Source organism: Brachionichthys hirsutus, chromosome 1, assembly GCF_040956055.1.
Source record: "Brachionichthys hirsutus isolate HB-005 chromosome 1, CSIRO-AGI_Bhir_v1, whole genome shotgun sequence".
Taxonomy (NCBI): Eukaryota; Metazoa; Chordata; class Actinopteri; order Lophiiformes; family Brachionichthyidae; genus Brachionichthys; species Brachionichthys hirsutus.
This window is the reverse complement of record NC_090897.1, coordinates 8,090,310-8,105,793: the sequence shown is the minus strand read 5'-3', so window position 1 is coordinate 8,105,793 and position 15,484 is coordinate 8,090,310. Positions and strand designations below refer to the sequence as shown.

General features: G+C 40.4%; 1 protein-coding gene across 1 annotated transcript; it reads right to left on the bottom strand.

Moving 5' to 3' along the window:
• Nucleotides 1-2,101: 2,101 nt before the first annotated feature.
• Nucleotides 2,102-15,270, bottom strand: slc6a2 (solute carrier family 6 member 2). Its single transcript, XM_068748841.1, has 14 exons — nt 14,979-15,270; nt 13,589-13,720; nt 11,321-11,558; nt 8,336-8,474; nt 7,971-8,105; nt 7,492-7,595; nt 6,906-7,030; nt 6,349-6,461; nt 5,994-6,122; nt 5,175-5,274; nt 4,629-4,729; nt 3,722-3,889; nt 2,303-2,374; nt 2,102-2,125 (listed from the first exon to the last, which is right to left on the bottom strand). The coding sequence occupies exons 1-14, from the start codon at nt 15,268-15,270 to the stop codon at nt 2,102-2,104; spliced, it is 1,872 nt and encodes a 623-aa protein (XP_068604942.1).
• Between the last annotated feature and the right edge of the window lie 214 nt (nt 15,271-15,484).

Genomic DNA, 15,484 nt, shown 5'->3' with positions numbered 1-15,484 from the left:
AGGGTCGATTTTTTCACGTATGTGATAAAACCCAGGGTCACACTGAAGTATATTTACTCTAAATAGTTAATTTGAACTATACATCAAACACCATCTTTTGACTAAAGACATTTACGTTTAAAATACTTTACATTCACGTTCTGTTATAAACTGTTTGATAAATACAAGATTAGATAAAACAAAAGAATATACTTCTCAGATTTTTATATCACCTTATCTATTTCACATGTATTATTTTTTTGTTATTTGTGGCTTTATTCCTTTAAACAAGGGCCTGTTTTTATTTAAGGTTAAAATTAAAAAAAATCTCTAAATGAAAAAGCAAAAATAACATACTGAAAACTAAAGAAACATAATGGCAATTCTATAGTGATAAGAGTCAAATAAAAATATAGGAGTTGATATCATGCATCCAACATGAATATGCAATGTGGTGAAACAGGTATTTGACAGTTAACAGTCACTCCTCTGTGTAGCTGTATGGTTGCCAACAAAATATCTTAATACACACGCTGTTTTTGCAGGAAAAGTAACATATTTTCCTCCAGAGTAAAAAAAAGAATATATATATATATATAATAAAACAGTTATCAGCCATTTGATTTGCAAAATTATTAACCTTCATTATGCAGGCAGGCAAAGACAAAACTTTTGTGCGTGTTCAAGCGGTAAGGAAAGTTATTTTTTATGCAGTACAAGTACATGAAAGTACTGTACATACCGGCAACATGAATGTATAAAGTGTGTGACTGTTATGTGTATGTGTGTGTGTGTGGAGGGGGGGTGATAGACAGCTGCAGAGCGTCTGGCAGCTCTGAAGGGGAGAGCTGGGAGAAGAGACGCTTGAGAGACGAGCTCAGAGTATATTATTTAAACGTCTGGCGTTAAAAATGGATTTGTCTTCACTCACTCCTCCGCCTGTCTATAACTTACTGTTAGTTGGTTTCTGTCTGTCCATGCTGTCTGCTTCTTAAAGAGCCAATGATCTTTAATTTACAAACAAAGAGGGAAGAAACATGAAGAAATGAACAGTATGAGCTTCATGTGGAGTGCTAAGATTTGTCAGAGGCTGAACGGAAGACAACTACACGCACACACACACACACACACACTTGATGCTTCATCTTGCGTGATAGCTTATGACTGATACACAGTAACTCGCTTGCTGTTTTGGACAAATATACAGAAATTATCCTAAAATTAAACATAAAGGACTAATTAAAAAAACGAAAACTATAAGCGATCCAGTGGAAAATCTCTCACACAAGGCTAAATTTAGGTTTTCTTTTTGTGTTTCATCTATCCTTGCATTCATTTAAAGCTTTTGAGTGATGCATGTGTTATTTCCTTTCCTTTAGCAGTCGATGACACTAACCATTACACCAGGCCTGCTTCGTCTTTGTGAAGCACTCTTGAATTTCGGCCTGAATAACAAAGGAGTTGGTCAAATCAAGACGTTACCTTCCACAAACTGTGGTTTGATTTACTCGGCTCCTGAGTCAACGCAGTTTCTCTTACTTCTGTAAAGACTGTTAGAAACATAGAGTGTCTCAGTTGATAAGGCACTGACATGGATAAGCAACTCTGCCAACATAACATGAAGAACAGAGACTTTCATTATCAACAAAGTAAGAAATAATCATAGTCCTTGAAAAAGGGAAATAGCTGGGTCCCTGATGATGCTGCAATGCACAGGGAGGGAGATGGGATTGTTTTGGTGTCAATTTTAGTTTCTGTCCTTCCAGAATATCAAAATTACATCACAAACTAGACAAACAAACTCGGCAAACTCAACATGGTTCGTTAAGTATCAAAACCATAATGATCCCATGGGTAAATAACAGTACATTTTCTCCTTGGGATGATACAGGCCAAAGCGGTATAGGATGGACTCAACATGCTAAAAGGCATAACTTTGGAATCAAAGTGTTTGAGGCTACTTGAAAATAAAGGCCTTGGCTAGAAAAAGCATACAGAAAGAGGGGAGGCAGCTGGGACAGGTCGGACCCTGTTGCTCTCCTGCCCGTCTGACCACTACTGGCACGCAGGAACTCCAAACACCAGTCGTGACGGTGGATTAGGGACTTGTGGGAATGTGTCATCAGATGGCCAACCAGTGGCTGAGCTGGGAAATAGAAGAAAGTCTTAGGTTAGTTTTGTGACTTTTGTAAATTGAATGAATGAATGCATTGTATTACATTTGAACTGCCTGGGTTGCATTTTCTTTTCTTACTTTCTCTTCAAATTCCATTTAGTCACGTCAAATCAAAACATTGGGAGAGGAAATAAAACGTGTCCTTACTTTGAACTGTCGTACTTTTCCTTCAGTGACCAAATGATGTTCATGCTCTGGAGTGATGCAATACCCTATCCGCTGCAAAACAAACAAACACAACAAATGACTATCAACACTCCGCACACAGCGTGCCATTTTGGGGGAAGGTCATGACGGAATTCATTTCTGACAATGTGCCCCCGAGAGGATTCCCGATCAACCTGAGATGTTTATTATTCCTATATGGTGGAGTAATAGACACAAAGATTGTCTCCTGAGAAGAATTTCTAACCTTGGGTACCAAAGGGAAATCCCAACGTGGTTTGATAATTGTTACAGTAGAGTAAAGCTGACAATGGCTGAAGCACCAGAAAAATAGCTTTTCTGGTGCTTTTGATGATTGCAATCAAACTCTCAATGTTCTGAAGTGATCATTCTGTGTGTTAATTCTCTGTGCTAGTGGCATCAAGATCCAGATTAAAGTTCACTCCCTAAAACAATATTTTCAAGGTTTGTTGAAAGAGGAATAAATTGCATTCATTTTAGTTACAACTGCCCCATTTGCTCATATTTGACTTCTGTTGTGCAATGTCAACTCCCACTGTGTAGGACATCCTGTTTGATTTGTATCATGTATCCGAATAGGCATCGTTCCCACTAAGTGTGTGCGTCATTAGTACCGGGGGTCACAATCATAACCCTGTTTTTTATTGTTTTTAATTCTCAATCAAAATAAACGTTGATGTTGGATTACGGCCTGGATTGCAATCCTCCCAGTACATATTTTCTTTCAACTGCCACTTGACAGTTTTTTTTTTTTGCATATATGGTGCTTACGCGCAAGAATAATGAAAGTAAGATACGGCATAGCGGAGGAATCATCTAGATTCTGAACATTTTATGGTTGAGATGCCATCTTGCAGCAGCTAAGGTGGATACTGCAAACATCTCACCACGAATTAAATGACTTGCTGTTTTTGTTCCTGTTCTGTTCGATTGAAGGAGCCATTTTCTTTCAAATTATGCCCTTTATAAGATTTAACTCTGACTATTCACTCTTACTTTTAAAGCATCCCCTACTTAAAGCACCCACTACAGTACATCTGAGTAACCCTACAACAAAGTACTTCAACTACTATGATGAGGACTACTACTATTACTAATGTGATGAAAAGGTGCTTTTATCACACTCATTACCATGTAGCCTCCAAAAGGGCTGCTGGCATGAAGACATTATATGCAAAAGAATCATGGCCTTAAAAATAAATAAAAATAAAAATCAATTTGGAGTAATGTTACACCTCCAGTCATTATTAAAACATTTTTTTACTAACTTCCTTGTCTTTGGTGATCATCCTTAAGAGCTATTTCACAAGTCTATGACTTTTGTAAAGCAGATTGAAATAACTTTTAGATCCAGTATGATACACATGCTTTGACACTAACCTCTTTTAATGTTCCCTGCACACTGAAGAATTTATAGATGGCATAGAAGGGGACACACAGCATGGAGGACATGGCAACACCCCAGCCTACTATGTTTGCCCAGTAAGGGAAGCTGTAGTCATCATACTTCAGGCTTGACGATGTCACAGTACTGGCCACTACCACAAACTGTCACAGAGGGATGAAGAAAATGGAGTAAAGATAAGCCAATGCATAAGGATCATTCCACCTACCGGTACTTGTTTTGGGGCTGCTTTTCATGTTTAAAATCACCCCAGACATTAACATATGAATGGTGGATGAAATGCAATATAATTGTTAGGTTATGGTGTTTGTATCTTTTCTTTTTTTGAATCACATACTCTTCCTCTTTATCACTATCACAATGTGTACACCTTTAGGAGACAAACGTCAAACGTCATTTTATCTAAAATGCAATAATAATAAAATGTTTTTCTAATTTCAACTGCATTTAATCCTTGTTACTGCAACCGCCTATTGTTGGCCATAGATTGGTGTAAACAGATAGGCAGCTATCTGAATGCACTCCTGGACAGCAGAGCCATGTGCTTCTTCTGCAGCTCCTTGTTTTACACACTTATTTCACAATGAACTCACCAGGTCTCTCATTGAGGCTCCAATTACCCTCCTTGAGCCCACATTCCTTCTGGGTACAAACCAGAAGAACCACTGCTGATAAGTGAATACAGGGCAGTGTGGTGGCTGGCTACTTTCCCCAGTGTGTCTAAATTCATTAGCTTATTGTAGGCATTGATTTTAACATTCAGATCTGATCAGCAGTCATTCATTGATCTAACTAATGTATCTTCTGTGTACTGGACTGAACGAGGAAAGTCAAGGATGATGTTTTATCGTTACAGAATAAGTCAGTCACTCAGTCACTAACCAGCAGAAAACCTGGGCTGACAAATTTCCAGCACAGCCTCCAGTAGAGACCTGGCTTGAAGCCCATCATCTCCTGGATATCTTCACTGAAGCGGTCCACACCTGGAGTGAGCAGGAAACGTTTCAATGCAATTACTCTGCACAGTAGCACCACGCAAATTCATCAATAAATGAAAGCAGTGACGTAAATGCACAAAGTACCATTCTCATTCAAATGCTACCAAGCTGTTGATATTACCTTTGCTGTATTTGTAGCTTCCTTTTTCTGATAGTTATAAGAAAGACTAGGCTTTATGGCTAGATATGGACTACTGTCTTATCCAGCATGATTTTGTTTTGCTGTTTCTTTTTGTTTTTTTAGGTAGGTTACCGGTAGGTATTTTTTCTGCAAGTATAGATGAAAATGGATGGCTGAATGTACTTCAGTGTTATGCTAATAAGTTCGTGCTGACATAATTTTGTTGAGTAAAGTAAAGTGTTCAAATCTAAATTGTAGTAAATTTACAGAAACAGACAAACAAACAAACAAACAAATACTAATTCATACCATAAAACCATGACACTCCAATGGCCTCGATCAACACGCCAAATAATATTGCAGTCCCTGCTGCATACTTATCTAACAGGGTCAACACGTAGATGCCACCCTAGAAGGAAAGATGGACAGATACAGAGAGAGAGAGAGAGATAGATTAATGTGTGTTTCAGTGACTATCTACTGGTTTAAGACAATTCTGAAACTTGCCAGTAGCCATTGCAGATTCACTAATACTAATGTAATTACTGTCAACAAGCTAGAAACATTAGACCACAGGAAAGAGATGACTAAAAAGAAAAGATTTGTTATTTTGTCTGCTGTCAATCAGCATTGGCCTCTGAGCAAACAAAGTTCTGAAGGACGTCAGGAGATTTTGTGCAATTAGATTTCAGATTTGTGTCACATCTTGTCACAGGGGCCTAGGGTAGGTCAGACATCACTCCATTTCTATTAAGTGTACTAATGTGATCATTTAAAGGAATCATGTGAGTCACTAACAGTAGTTTCCCGTCTGATTTTCGGCAATTTGTTGACATTCCTGCTTGTTCCTGATGTCACATAGAGAGCACATTTGCTTCCAAGATATATTTGATTTTTGATTTGTTAACAGAGAATAATGCAATAGTTTGTATATTTGATGAAACAGGTTTGACTGCTTTGCTGATGGACCATTTCACATTTTTATTTCACAACAATGAAAAAAATGTGGAGTTAAATTTGGTTAAAAGCTCTGTTAAAGGACAGCTACCTGAGAACTTTGACATTTAAAGATTGTATGTATGAAACTGACTAACTTGTGTTAAAGATTTTGTATAATATGCTACTGACATTTGTGACGCAGAGGAGGGCAAACAGGAAGGTGAAGAAGGCTGTGGCAAATGTGAAGAGCTTCCTGTTTCTCTTGAGGATCTTAAAGTCATCGCTCAGGCCAGTGATGACTGCCTCCATGCCACCCATCTGGTGGACACAGAGAGAGACATGTCACTCAAAAACATTACATTTGCCTACATTTCTCTGATGACAAGGTTTAGTTATGCGAGACCTCTTCAGTTTTACAAGCATCGTGTACAGTATACACATAATTCATTAGTAATATTGACATATCTTTATTTTGAACACATAAGCCACTCCTGAGAACGCGATGGTGTACTCTGGAGCAGTTCCAGTGGTTGCTGGGACTCACCGCACTATCAATCCCCAGAGTCAGCAGCATGATGAAGAACACAATGGCCCAAAACGTTGAGCCAGGCAGCGTAGAAATTGCCTCAGGGTAGATGATAAATACCAATCCAGCCCCTATTCAAACACACAACAGTGGTAACGACACATGTGGAACACACTTTTTATATAATAATAATGCATTGGTTTTATATAGCGCTTTTCTAGGTACTCAAAGACGCTTTACATGGTATGTGCATTATTCATTCACTCCATACTTGGTAAGGTGACAGGGGCGAGGCTGCCAATCTGAGCCATCAGTCCTCCTGACCCCACCGACATTCACTCGCTCACTCATTCACATAGGCAATGTGGGTGAAGTGTCTTGCCTAAGGACACAACGACAGTGTACACATGTGCCCGAGCCGGGAATCGAACCGCCAACCTCTCGATCATAGGACGACCCGCTCAACCATGTTATATACAAGGAATTTATTAAATGATAATATAATATAATGGTGATGGAATTCTGTCACACAATTTAACCTGTAATGTAAAATATTTTTTTTTTTTTCGCCTTACCCTCTGTTGCCACATCTTCGATTCTCACCCCGTGTTTGTAAGCCATGTAGCCAAGCACGGAAAAGATGGCGAACCCTGAGAAGAAACTTGTGACGCAGTTCACAGAGCTGGTAAGGAGAGCATCCCTGAAAACAGAAAACCAGCATCAACGGTTCAACAGGGATACTCCTCAACAGTCGAGCCACGGACACCCATGGGATTTGATTTATTTCCCAAAAGGGAAGCTAAAAAGTGACGCCAAGTCATTAGCATCAAAAGCATTTAAAGTCAGGTTTTTCCTGGTCTCTTTGAAGATTTCACAGAGTTGATTTACAGCTAAACATTGTTGCAGAGGAAATATTCAGGCTAATGAGAAGCTTTTGTTCTCTGCTACTGTTGGCCTGGGGTCAGATTGACCGCAAGGATTAAAATGTGTTGGTATTATTACAGGATAACGGAACAGTTAACTATTATAGAGATTATGTGTATTTAGGAAAAATCTAATTGTGTCTGTTGCGAGTAGTTCATTTCTAACTGTGATATGTTTAACTCATTAGTGTTTAAGTTCCTTTTGGGGGGGACTAAAGTCCACAGTAAAAGTTCTTACCTGTAGCAGTTGTTGTCGAATTTGTTATAACTGGCAAAAGCAATGAGCACCCCAAATCCTGCTCCTAGTGAGTAGAATATCTGGGTGGCAGCATCAATCCACACCTATGGCAACAATAAAAGAAAAAACAATTAAGCTTTTTCTGAACCCTTACACATCAGCTTCACGAGTAAATCCTACCTCAAGCATGCACACATCGGGAAAGCAAGACTAGGAATAAGGCTATTAACTTTCAGTCACTCCATATAATACCTCACATTGTGGCAATGTGGAAAGATATGTGTAAATTAGCTGACATGATAAGATGACTAGTTCCACAGATGACGATAAGATGTCCAAAAAATAACAAAAGTAACAGATGAAATCTTTATGCTCGAGTTTATTTTCTTTTTTCTTTCCAATATTCATCCCATAGCAACTCATTCCAAACTTTCTCAACAGCCATGACTGGGTGGTGTCCAGCATGCAGCGTCTCTAACCTCCAGATTGTTGAGGCGCTGGAAGTCGATGTGGAGGTAAGCTCTGATGCCATCCATTGCTCCTGGTAGAGTAATGCCCCGGATCAGCAACACAAAAAGGACCACATAAGGCATGGTTGCAGTGATGTACACTACCTGAAACAAATGTGGAGAAATAGGAGTCAAGAGGTAAGAAAGACTCGATCAATAAACTAACACATGATGTGTGACTGAATGTATTATTTAACTTGATTGCTAACTTTACAACATTCATCAAAAAAATGACAAGTAGCCTCAACACCCCCTCCCACATACATTGTACAGCAATGCCTTAAATATATGCAGTCTATTTGTAAGCGTCACTGAATGCCATTTGAGGCCTGTACCTTTCCTGAAGACTTGACGCCTTTCCACAGGCTGAAGTACAGAATGAACACCACGACTACTAGACACAAGGTCAGTTCCCAGCGAGGCAAGCCCAGGTCATGGATACCTTTACTTTGATGGAGATGTAGCACACCCCGCCTGCATAAGAAGGGAAAAGTACATATCATGAAATATCTGAAAAATATGGCTTAATATAATTTTATACACCAATCAGCCATAGCACTGTGACCAGCTGTCTAATATTGTGTAGGACCTCATCTTGCTGCCAAATCAGCCCTGACCATCCAAGGCCTCTGAAAGGTGCACTGTGGTATCTGGTGCCAAAATGTTGGCAGCAAATCCTTTAAGTCCTGTAAATTGCAAGGTGGGGCCAACATGGATCAGACTTGTTTGTCCAGCACATCCTACAGATGCTCAATTGAGATTTGTGGGATCCGGAGGCCAATTCAACACATCAAACTCGTCCTGGAATCGGATAAGTGGCCGAAGACCACTTGTGGTTGTGAAATACAACAATGGACTTGGAATGAAACAATGAAATTGAGCTTGAAGTGCAGACTTTGAACTTTAATTTAAGGGTATTTACATCCAAATCAGTTGAACGGTATAGGAATGACAACACATTTCATAGGTGCTTTCCACTTTTTAAGGGACCAAAAGTAATTGGACAAATGGCTACTCAGCTGTTCAATGGCCAGGTGTGTGTAATTTCCTCATGGTTTTGGTTTTTAGTATTTTAGGATGTACTCTACACTCACTTCCATCTTCTTTCTAACTATATTAATTGGCAGATCATCGGCCAATAAAAGGAGCAACAACACAGTCCAATACACACTGAAATGACTGTGCTAAGAATACTTGACTTATTTTGTATACCCAGTACTTCCGCAGTAATTCCCACAAGTACATGGACACAGGCCTTCTCCAGCATAGAACACACAACGAGGCTGGTTGAGCAAATGATCACCCCAGCACGTCACCATGACATGCACCAATGACCTTCTGGCCAGAGCTCCCAGCAGCTGCCTCTAAAATAGAGGCTAGATTGGAATCCATAAACATATCCTCGCTGGGATGCATGAGAAATTCTTCAGAGGTGGCGCCCAACACGTAAAAGCCACTACCAGGCCTTTCAAATGCACCTCACTACTCATCCATATTTAACATGTCTGTGGCGCAGATGCCTTCTGCCATCTTATACTTTAACATTCGTTACAGCCAATCCAAGACGTGCACAGAAGTCCATTTTAAGAAAGTAACGGTCGAATTTAGAAGAGGCAGATCCTTCCTTGTAATCACACATTTGAGATCCCTTTTCAGGACCATACCAGGAGAATCCATGACGTTCTCTTGGATGTTGTTTAGCACATACACACACATGCAGTATTTGTAGCCTTCACCATCAGTGGCATGCAATCATTTGAAGGCGACACTCGCTGTGTAAGTCCAAGAATTATACCACGTAAGTCACACTGTCTTCATTGTGCTGTGTATTTATTCATGCTTAGTAACGCATGGTGTGCCGTCATCACATATTGCTGGCAGCACTGAAGAAGCTCAGATAAGCATACAGTGGAGACAAATCCTACACCAAGATGAAAGTAAAACGTTCTCCGTGTGGACTTAATGCACACAATTGTATTATGTGTGATCGTGAATAACCTGAATAATAAATGAAAAATAAAACTGTGATCATACTCCTTGGCTAGTGAGTCTGACCTCCCCTCACTGGCAAAGCACTTGAGTTCAGGTGTAAACTAAGTGACAGACTGTTCCATTTTACATCAGTTGTGTTTTACTGCTGGGTCTCGCTGTGAACTGTGTTGCACTCATTTCAGATGAGGACGTTAAGATTGAGTTTTTTCGTGGCTGTAGATTATAAGAGGCAAGGCGAGAGATTTGTTGATTCAGCTGGCCGCAATCTTGCACGCTGTGTCTTGGCATTGATCCCTTGCTCAAAGCTATTGCAGCAAGCAGGAGGATTGATTGCACCCGTCAGAACCTCTCCTCAATCAAGGTCGATCTGAAGGTATCCGATTTTTGTCACAGTGCCTCGTCACACATCTAATCCACTAGCATTATGATATATATATATATATATGCTTCCTCATGACTTTCAGTACCACTTAAAGAAATATTGCATCACTTTCCTGCAAGTCTGTTGTAATTCACAAACATGGAGGCTTCGCGTCATTGCTGACATCATGATCCGAGTAAAAGTGCTACTTGTATCAATGTTGAGGATTCCTGGAAGTGGAAATATAGTGATAGAGAACTTTTACAAGTTCACTGAACTTTTAAAACCTCAGTGAAGTGCTTTTATGCGTGGTTAGTTTACTCTTCACTGCATGCTTAGCTTGCGCCCCTTGTCCTGTCCGAGTCACTTCACAGACTTCCTGCTCAGTCAGTCATCACAGAAGCTAAGGAAGAACTGGCTATCTCTGAAGTGTAAACAGAGAGATGTTTGTTTTATAGCCTTCAAAGTGTCGATTGGAACTTTTTGTATTATTGTAAAAACAGCTATCTGGGTAATATGACCCGCTGATCTTCTCTCGCTGAAAGATAGTTTCCTTGCATGCTGAAGACTGTAGTTTTTTTCTCACGCCATCTTTCCCGTCATTCCTCTCATAAATGCTGAGCCTTGATTTCCTACTTTAGTTATCACTTTGATATAATTTGTTCTCACTAGCTCGTAACGACTCAGTAACGCATCAAAGCACACCTGCATTTTAGCATCTTATCTTGCCGTTTTGTTTTTAATTACGATTATTTCTGTCTTCAGTTCATTCGATGACGTCATCACTACATGACATCAGTGTTTTTTGGAGGTCATTGTCCATGAATGTATTGCTGCCTCACTGCTGTTAAGTCAGGTTACAATGACATGGTTCTGCTGCATGTAAAGAAGCATGTAATGAAATTCATGTGACGATTACCTTGATCGTTGGATACATAAATCATTCTGAAATCTCAAATTGACTCACTCATAGTACTCTGCCGCTGGAGTGATCTTGTACTTAGCATACGTCGTTCCATTTCCAAGTGTGGTTCCATTAATGGCTTTTGGGAGGGTGCAATTCTGACTGTTCCAGCTGTTTCCACAGTTGAGCCACGGCAGCTCTCTGGTCATGGAGGAGAAAAGGTAGTGTAGGGACCAGGCAATGATGACATTGTAGTAGAAGCCAACGTACAGGGCTATGATGATCACCGTGTAGCCCACACCTGAAGAACACAAAGTGATTTAGTGAGGAAGAACACACTGTTTGTTTTCCCTTCTCATGCTTGAACATGCTGACACAAATTTCTGTTCAACGTTTGAGAGAGACATCAGCCCAGTGAAAATTCACTCAATCCAATCTGCTGTTGATTCAAAATGCTTTTTGTCAATGCATTCTAGAGCTCAGAAAACAGGAAATGGTCAATCTATGATGACATTGAATACATCCATTTGTTTTGGGAACTGACACAAGTCTTCTAATGTTCAACCCATTCTGCAGGAAGGCCTCCTTTAATAATAATGAACAATATGCCTACAATATATTTCTACCCTAAACCACTTAGATCTGCAGTATGGACACAAATGTATCCTTTGGGTATTTAGGAAGTGTGGGTGGAACTGTTTGACTCCTGCCCTCAAAACATGCACCTCTTTGGCCTCATTCAAAACGGCCCTAAAAATGTACCTTTTAGGGGGGAGAAACGGAGATAGTCATCACGACTCTCTCCAGATCAATCCCCCACCCCCCCGCTTTTTTTGTCCACCTACGTTGTACATATTATGTGTGTTTTTAATTTATTGTTATTTTGCATCAATTGAGTAATTTAATATTCGTTTTATTGGTATTGTTAAATGTCGATGATTTATGTACGAAGGACTTTCAACGGAAACAAGACCGCAAGGGCTTTTTTGAAATGCTCCTCTTAGACAGGATGTTTGACTGTATTTGTACTGTAATACATCCTACTGTTTGACTGTACTTGTACTCTAACATTCTATCTAATACATATATTCATCATCATCATCATGAAGTTTGTCTATTCACATTCTATTGTCATATCTACTCCTCCAGTGGACTAACGTATTATGTTATATTTTTATTAAATGACAGAATGTTCATGAAATTAAAGAAATACAATTCAGTAATAATCAAATTGGCACACACAACAAAACTCCATTATCTAAAGTGTCACAGATGCATCTTGTAAATGTTGCATCACCCACACTGTTTTGTGCACTACAGCGTGTCATTTGTCCAAAACAAGGTAACCTCAGAGGGCGGCTCGGTGGCGCAGTGGTAAGCACTGTTGCCTCGCAGCGAGATGGTCGCAGGTTCGTCTCCGACTTGTGGCCATTCTGTGAGGAGTTTGCATGTTCTCCCCGTGTCTGCGTGGGTTCTCTCCGGGTTCTCCGGCTTCCTCCCACCTCCAAAAACATGCAGCCTAGGTTGATTGGTGATGCTAAATTGTCCGTAGGTGTGAGTGTGTGTGTGGCTGGTTGTCTGTCTCTGCGTTGCCCTGCGATGAACTGGCGGCTTGTCCAGGGTGTCCCCTGCCTCTCGCCCATTGACCGCTGGGATTGGCTCCAGCTTGGCCCGTGACCCGATAGCGGAATAAGCGGTTAGAAGATGAATGAATGATGAAGGTAACCTCAAGCAAAAGATAAAATGTTTAATGGTGATTTATTTTAAGTCAAGTTAAAAGTTAAAAGTCAAGTGGATTCGCCCCCTTCTGGTCATTAGAAAAAATACACCCTTTACATTTTACAAAGATGGGTCAAACCTAAATTGAATAAAATATGTCAAGAATCCTCCAATAAAGTACTTTAAGATGTTGTCATATATAGCATACACCATATTGATTAATTCCCAATTAAATACTCCATCATATTGTAGACATTGGCCTGCTGTGGTGACAATTATAAAAGCATACACAGGATACAAGGTTGCCAGTTCATGTGGATAGAGGTGAAAAACACCAAAAGGTCAAAGAAAGAAGGAAGCAATGGGACAGAGAAATTAGTTATACTTGACACTTATGAACTCTTGGGGTTGGGGAGAGGAAGAGGAAGAGGAGGATATGTGCAAAGGGATAAAATGAGAGGGCGAAACACTGATGATAAGGTAAAAAAGAGCATGACTGATCTGTACGTTGTACAGTCAGAGGTTTGAGGACGGCCTTGTAAACGCACACGGAAATTCACATGTGCGTGCTGGTGTGTGTGTGTGTGTGTGTGTGTGTGAATTAAAGTTCACCTTTGAAGATGGGGCATATTTTCCAAACTGTAGCCGCCCCTTGCCTGTTATACTGGCCCAAAGCAAGTTCCATGTAGAACAATGGCATCCCCGCAATGACCAAGAAAAGAATGTAGGGGATCAAAAAGGCACCTAAAATAGAAAAAAGTTAATTTTCATAATTTACCTTTTAGCATTAATACATCATAACATTAATCCCGGAAGTCTCACAACTGTATATAGTTTCATCCTGTGCATCACATCCGCCAATAAGAAAAGGCTATATAACAATAGAGCTGTACATTTTGCTGCAGGCCAGTATGAATGACAGGCTATAGCAGTTAATCTGACCCTTTTGGGGCACTGAGCATGTGAATGTGAATATACACAGGTCACACCTTCTGGTGAGCGCTCTGTTGTCACGGATGCCACAGGTATAGAACCGCATGTTTAAAGCAACCCTTTGTTGATTCAGCTACACACACAAACACACACACACACACACACACTGTACCTCTTTCTGCCACAACACTGGTTCCCATAGTTTTGAAAGCAGTGCAAGTTGGCAATCTGTTTACGCAGGTTCACTGAGTCAATAAACTCAGACGCTCGTTTTCAGATTGACAACAGATTTTTAGTTAGGCCTGTAAAATTAGCCTTGCAGTATCTTTAAAACTCATCAGACAGCATTAACACAATTTGTAAAAAGCCAATAACTGATCCAGCTACATGAATTGCTAAGGGTCAGGTTTATAGAAGCAGTTTGTTTTAACAAAAGGTACATGTATAAACATATTTGAATGGCTTCAAAGAGCTGTCGACACTTTAAAGCAGAAACATTGTAATCTGTTCATTTAGACAATTGAGATCAATTTCTGGAAGAAAAAAAGAGGACATTGAAGCAAAAAAAAATAAAAAATCTGCCATTAAAGATTAATCTACTTGATATATTTACACCCACCCAATTTGGTATAAACGTTCTCTTTAAACAGTTGTAACAGTAATTGTATTTTGTTTCCAGATATGCAGAACAAGTGAGAGTCCAGACACTCTGTTTGTAGATTTAGATACATTTTATTATTTTAGACTTCAAAAGCTACCAGTAAAAATAAATCACGAATAGGGAAAACTGAATGGCAGGAGATAGTGTCACCATCCACGGCTCATTCTCCAGATAAAATTAAGTGCAGTGATTGTGGGTCCATTAAATTAAATGAGAGCAACATAGCGAAAATTACTACATTCAAAATGAACGCTTTATAATTTGCTGTTTGATTGTTCAAGCACAGCAACAACTAACAATAGACACTGTAAACCGGCTCCGGACTGAGTTCCTATCGCGCCGTGATGTGTGACCTCTCCTCCCTTTTAAAGCATCTTTGCGCGTTCATCATCAGAAAGCCCGACTCACCTCCTCCGTTTTTGTAGCAAAGGTAAGGAAACCTCCAGACATTGGCCAGGTCCACCGCGAAACCGATGACGGACAGCAGAAAGTCGATTTTCTTTCCCCAAGTTTCTCGGTCGTCCTCGGACCCGGCAGGACCTCCGCGGCGCCCAGGAGTCGGGATGATAGCGGAATTGGTGTACTGGACGCCATTCTGGTCCTTCACCAGTATCAGCTCGACCTCTTTTTTCTCCAAGTTGCACTGTTTCAGCGGGGCTACTGACGAGAGTTTGTTTTCTGGCATAACTTGGATATTCATCTTCTCCGGTGCGCACGATGCCACGAGCTGGCCCGCTGGTCTCACGGCCCCCTGCGGATTCTGACGGCGCTGATGGTCTGAGTCGGTGCGCTTCGGATAATCAGGACGGCAATCCTGGTGACAGAAAACGGCCAAGGGAGGGAGTGTTCTCCGCCGAAGCTACAGGTGATGCCTCTGAGCACATGGACTGGAGAGGAGGGAAGATACGCAGAGA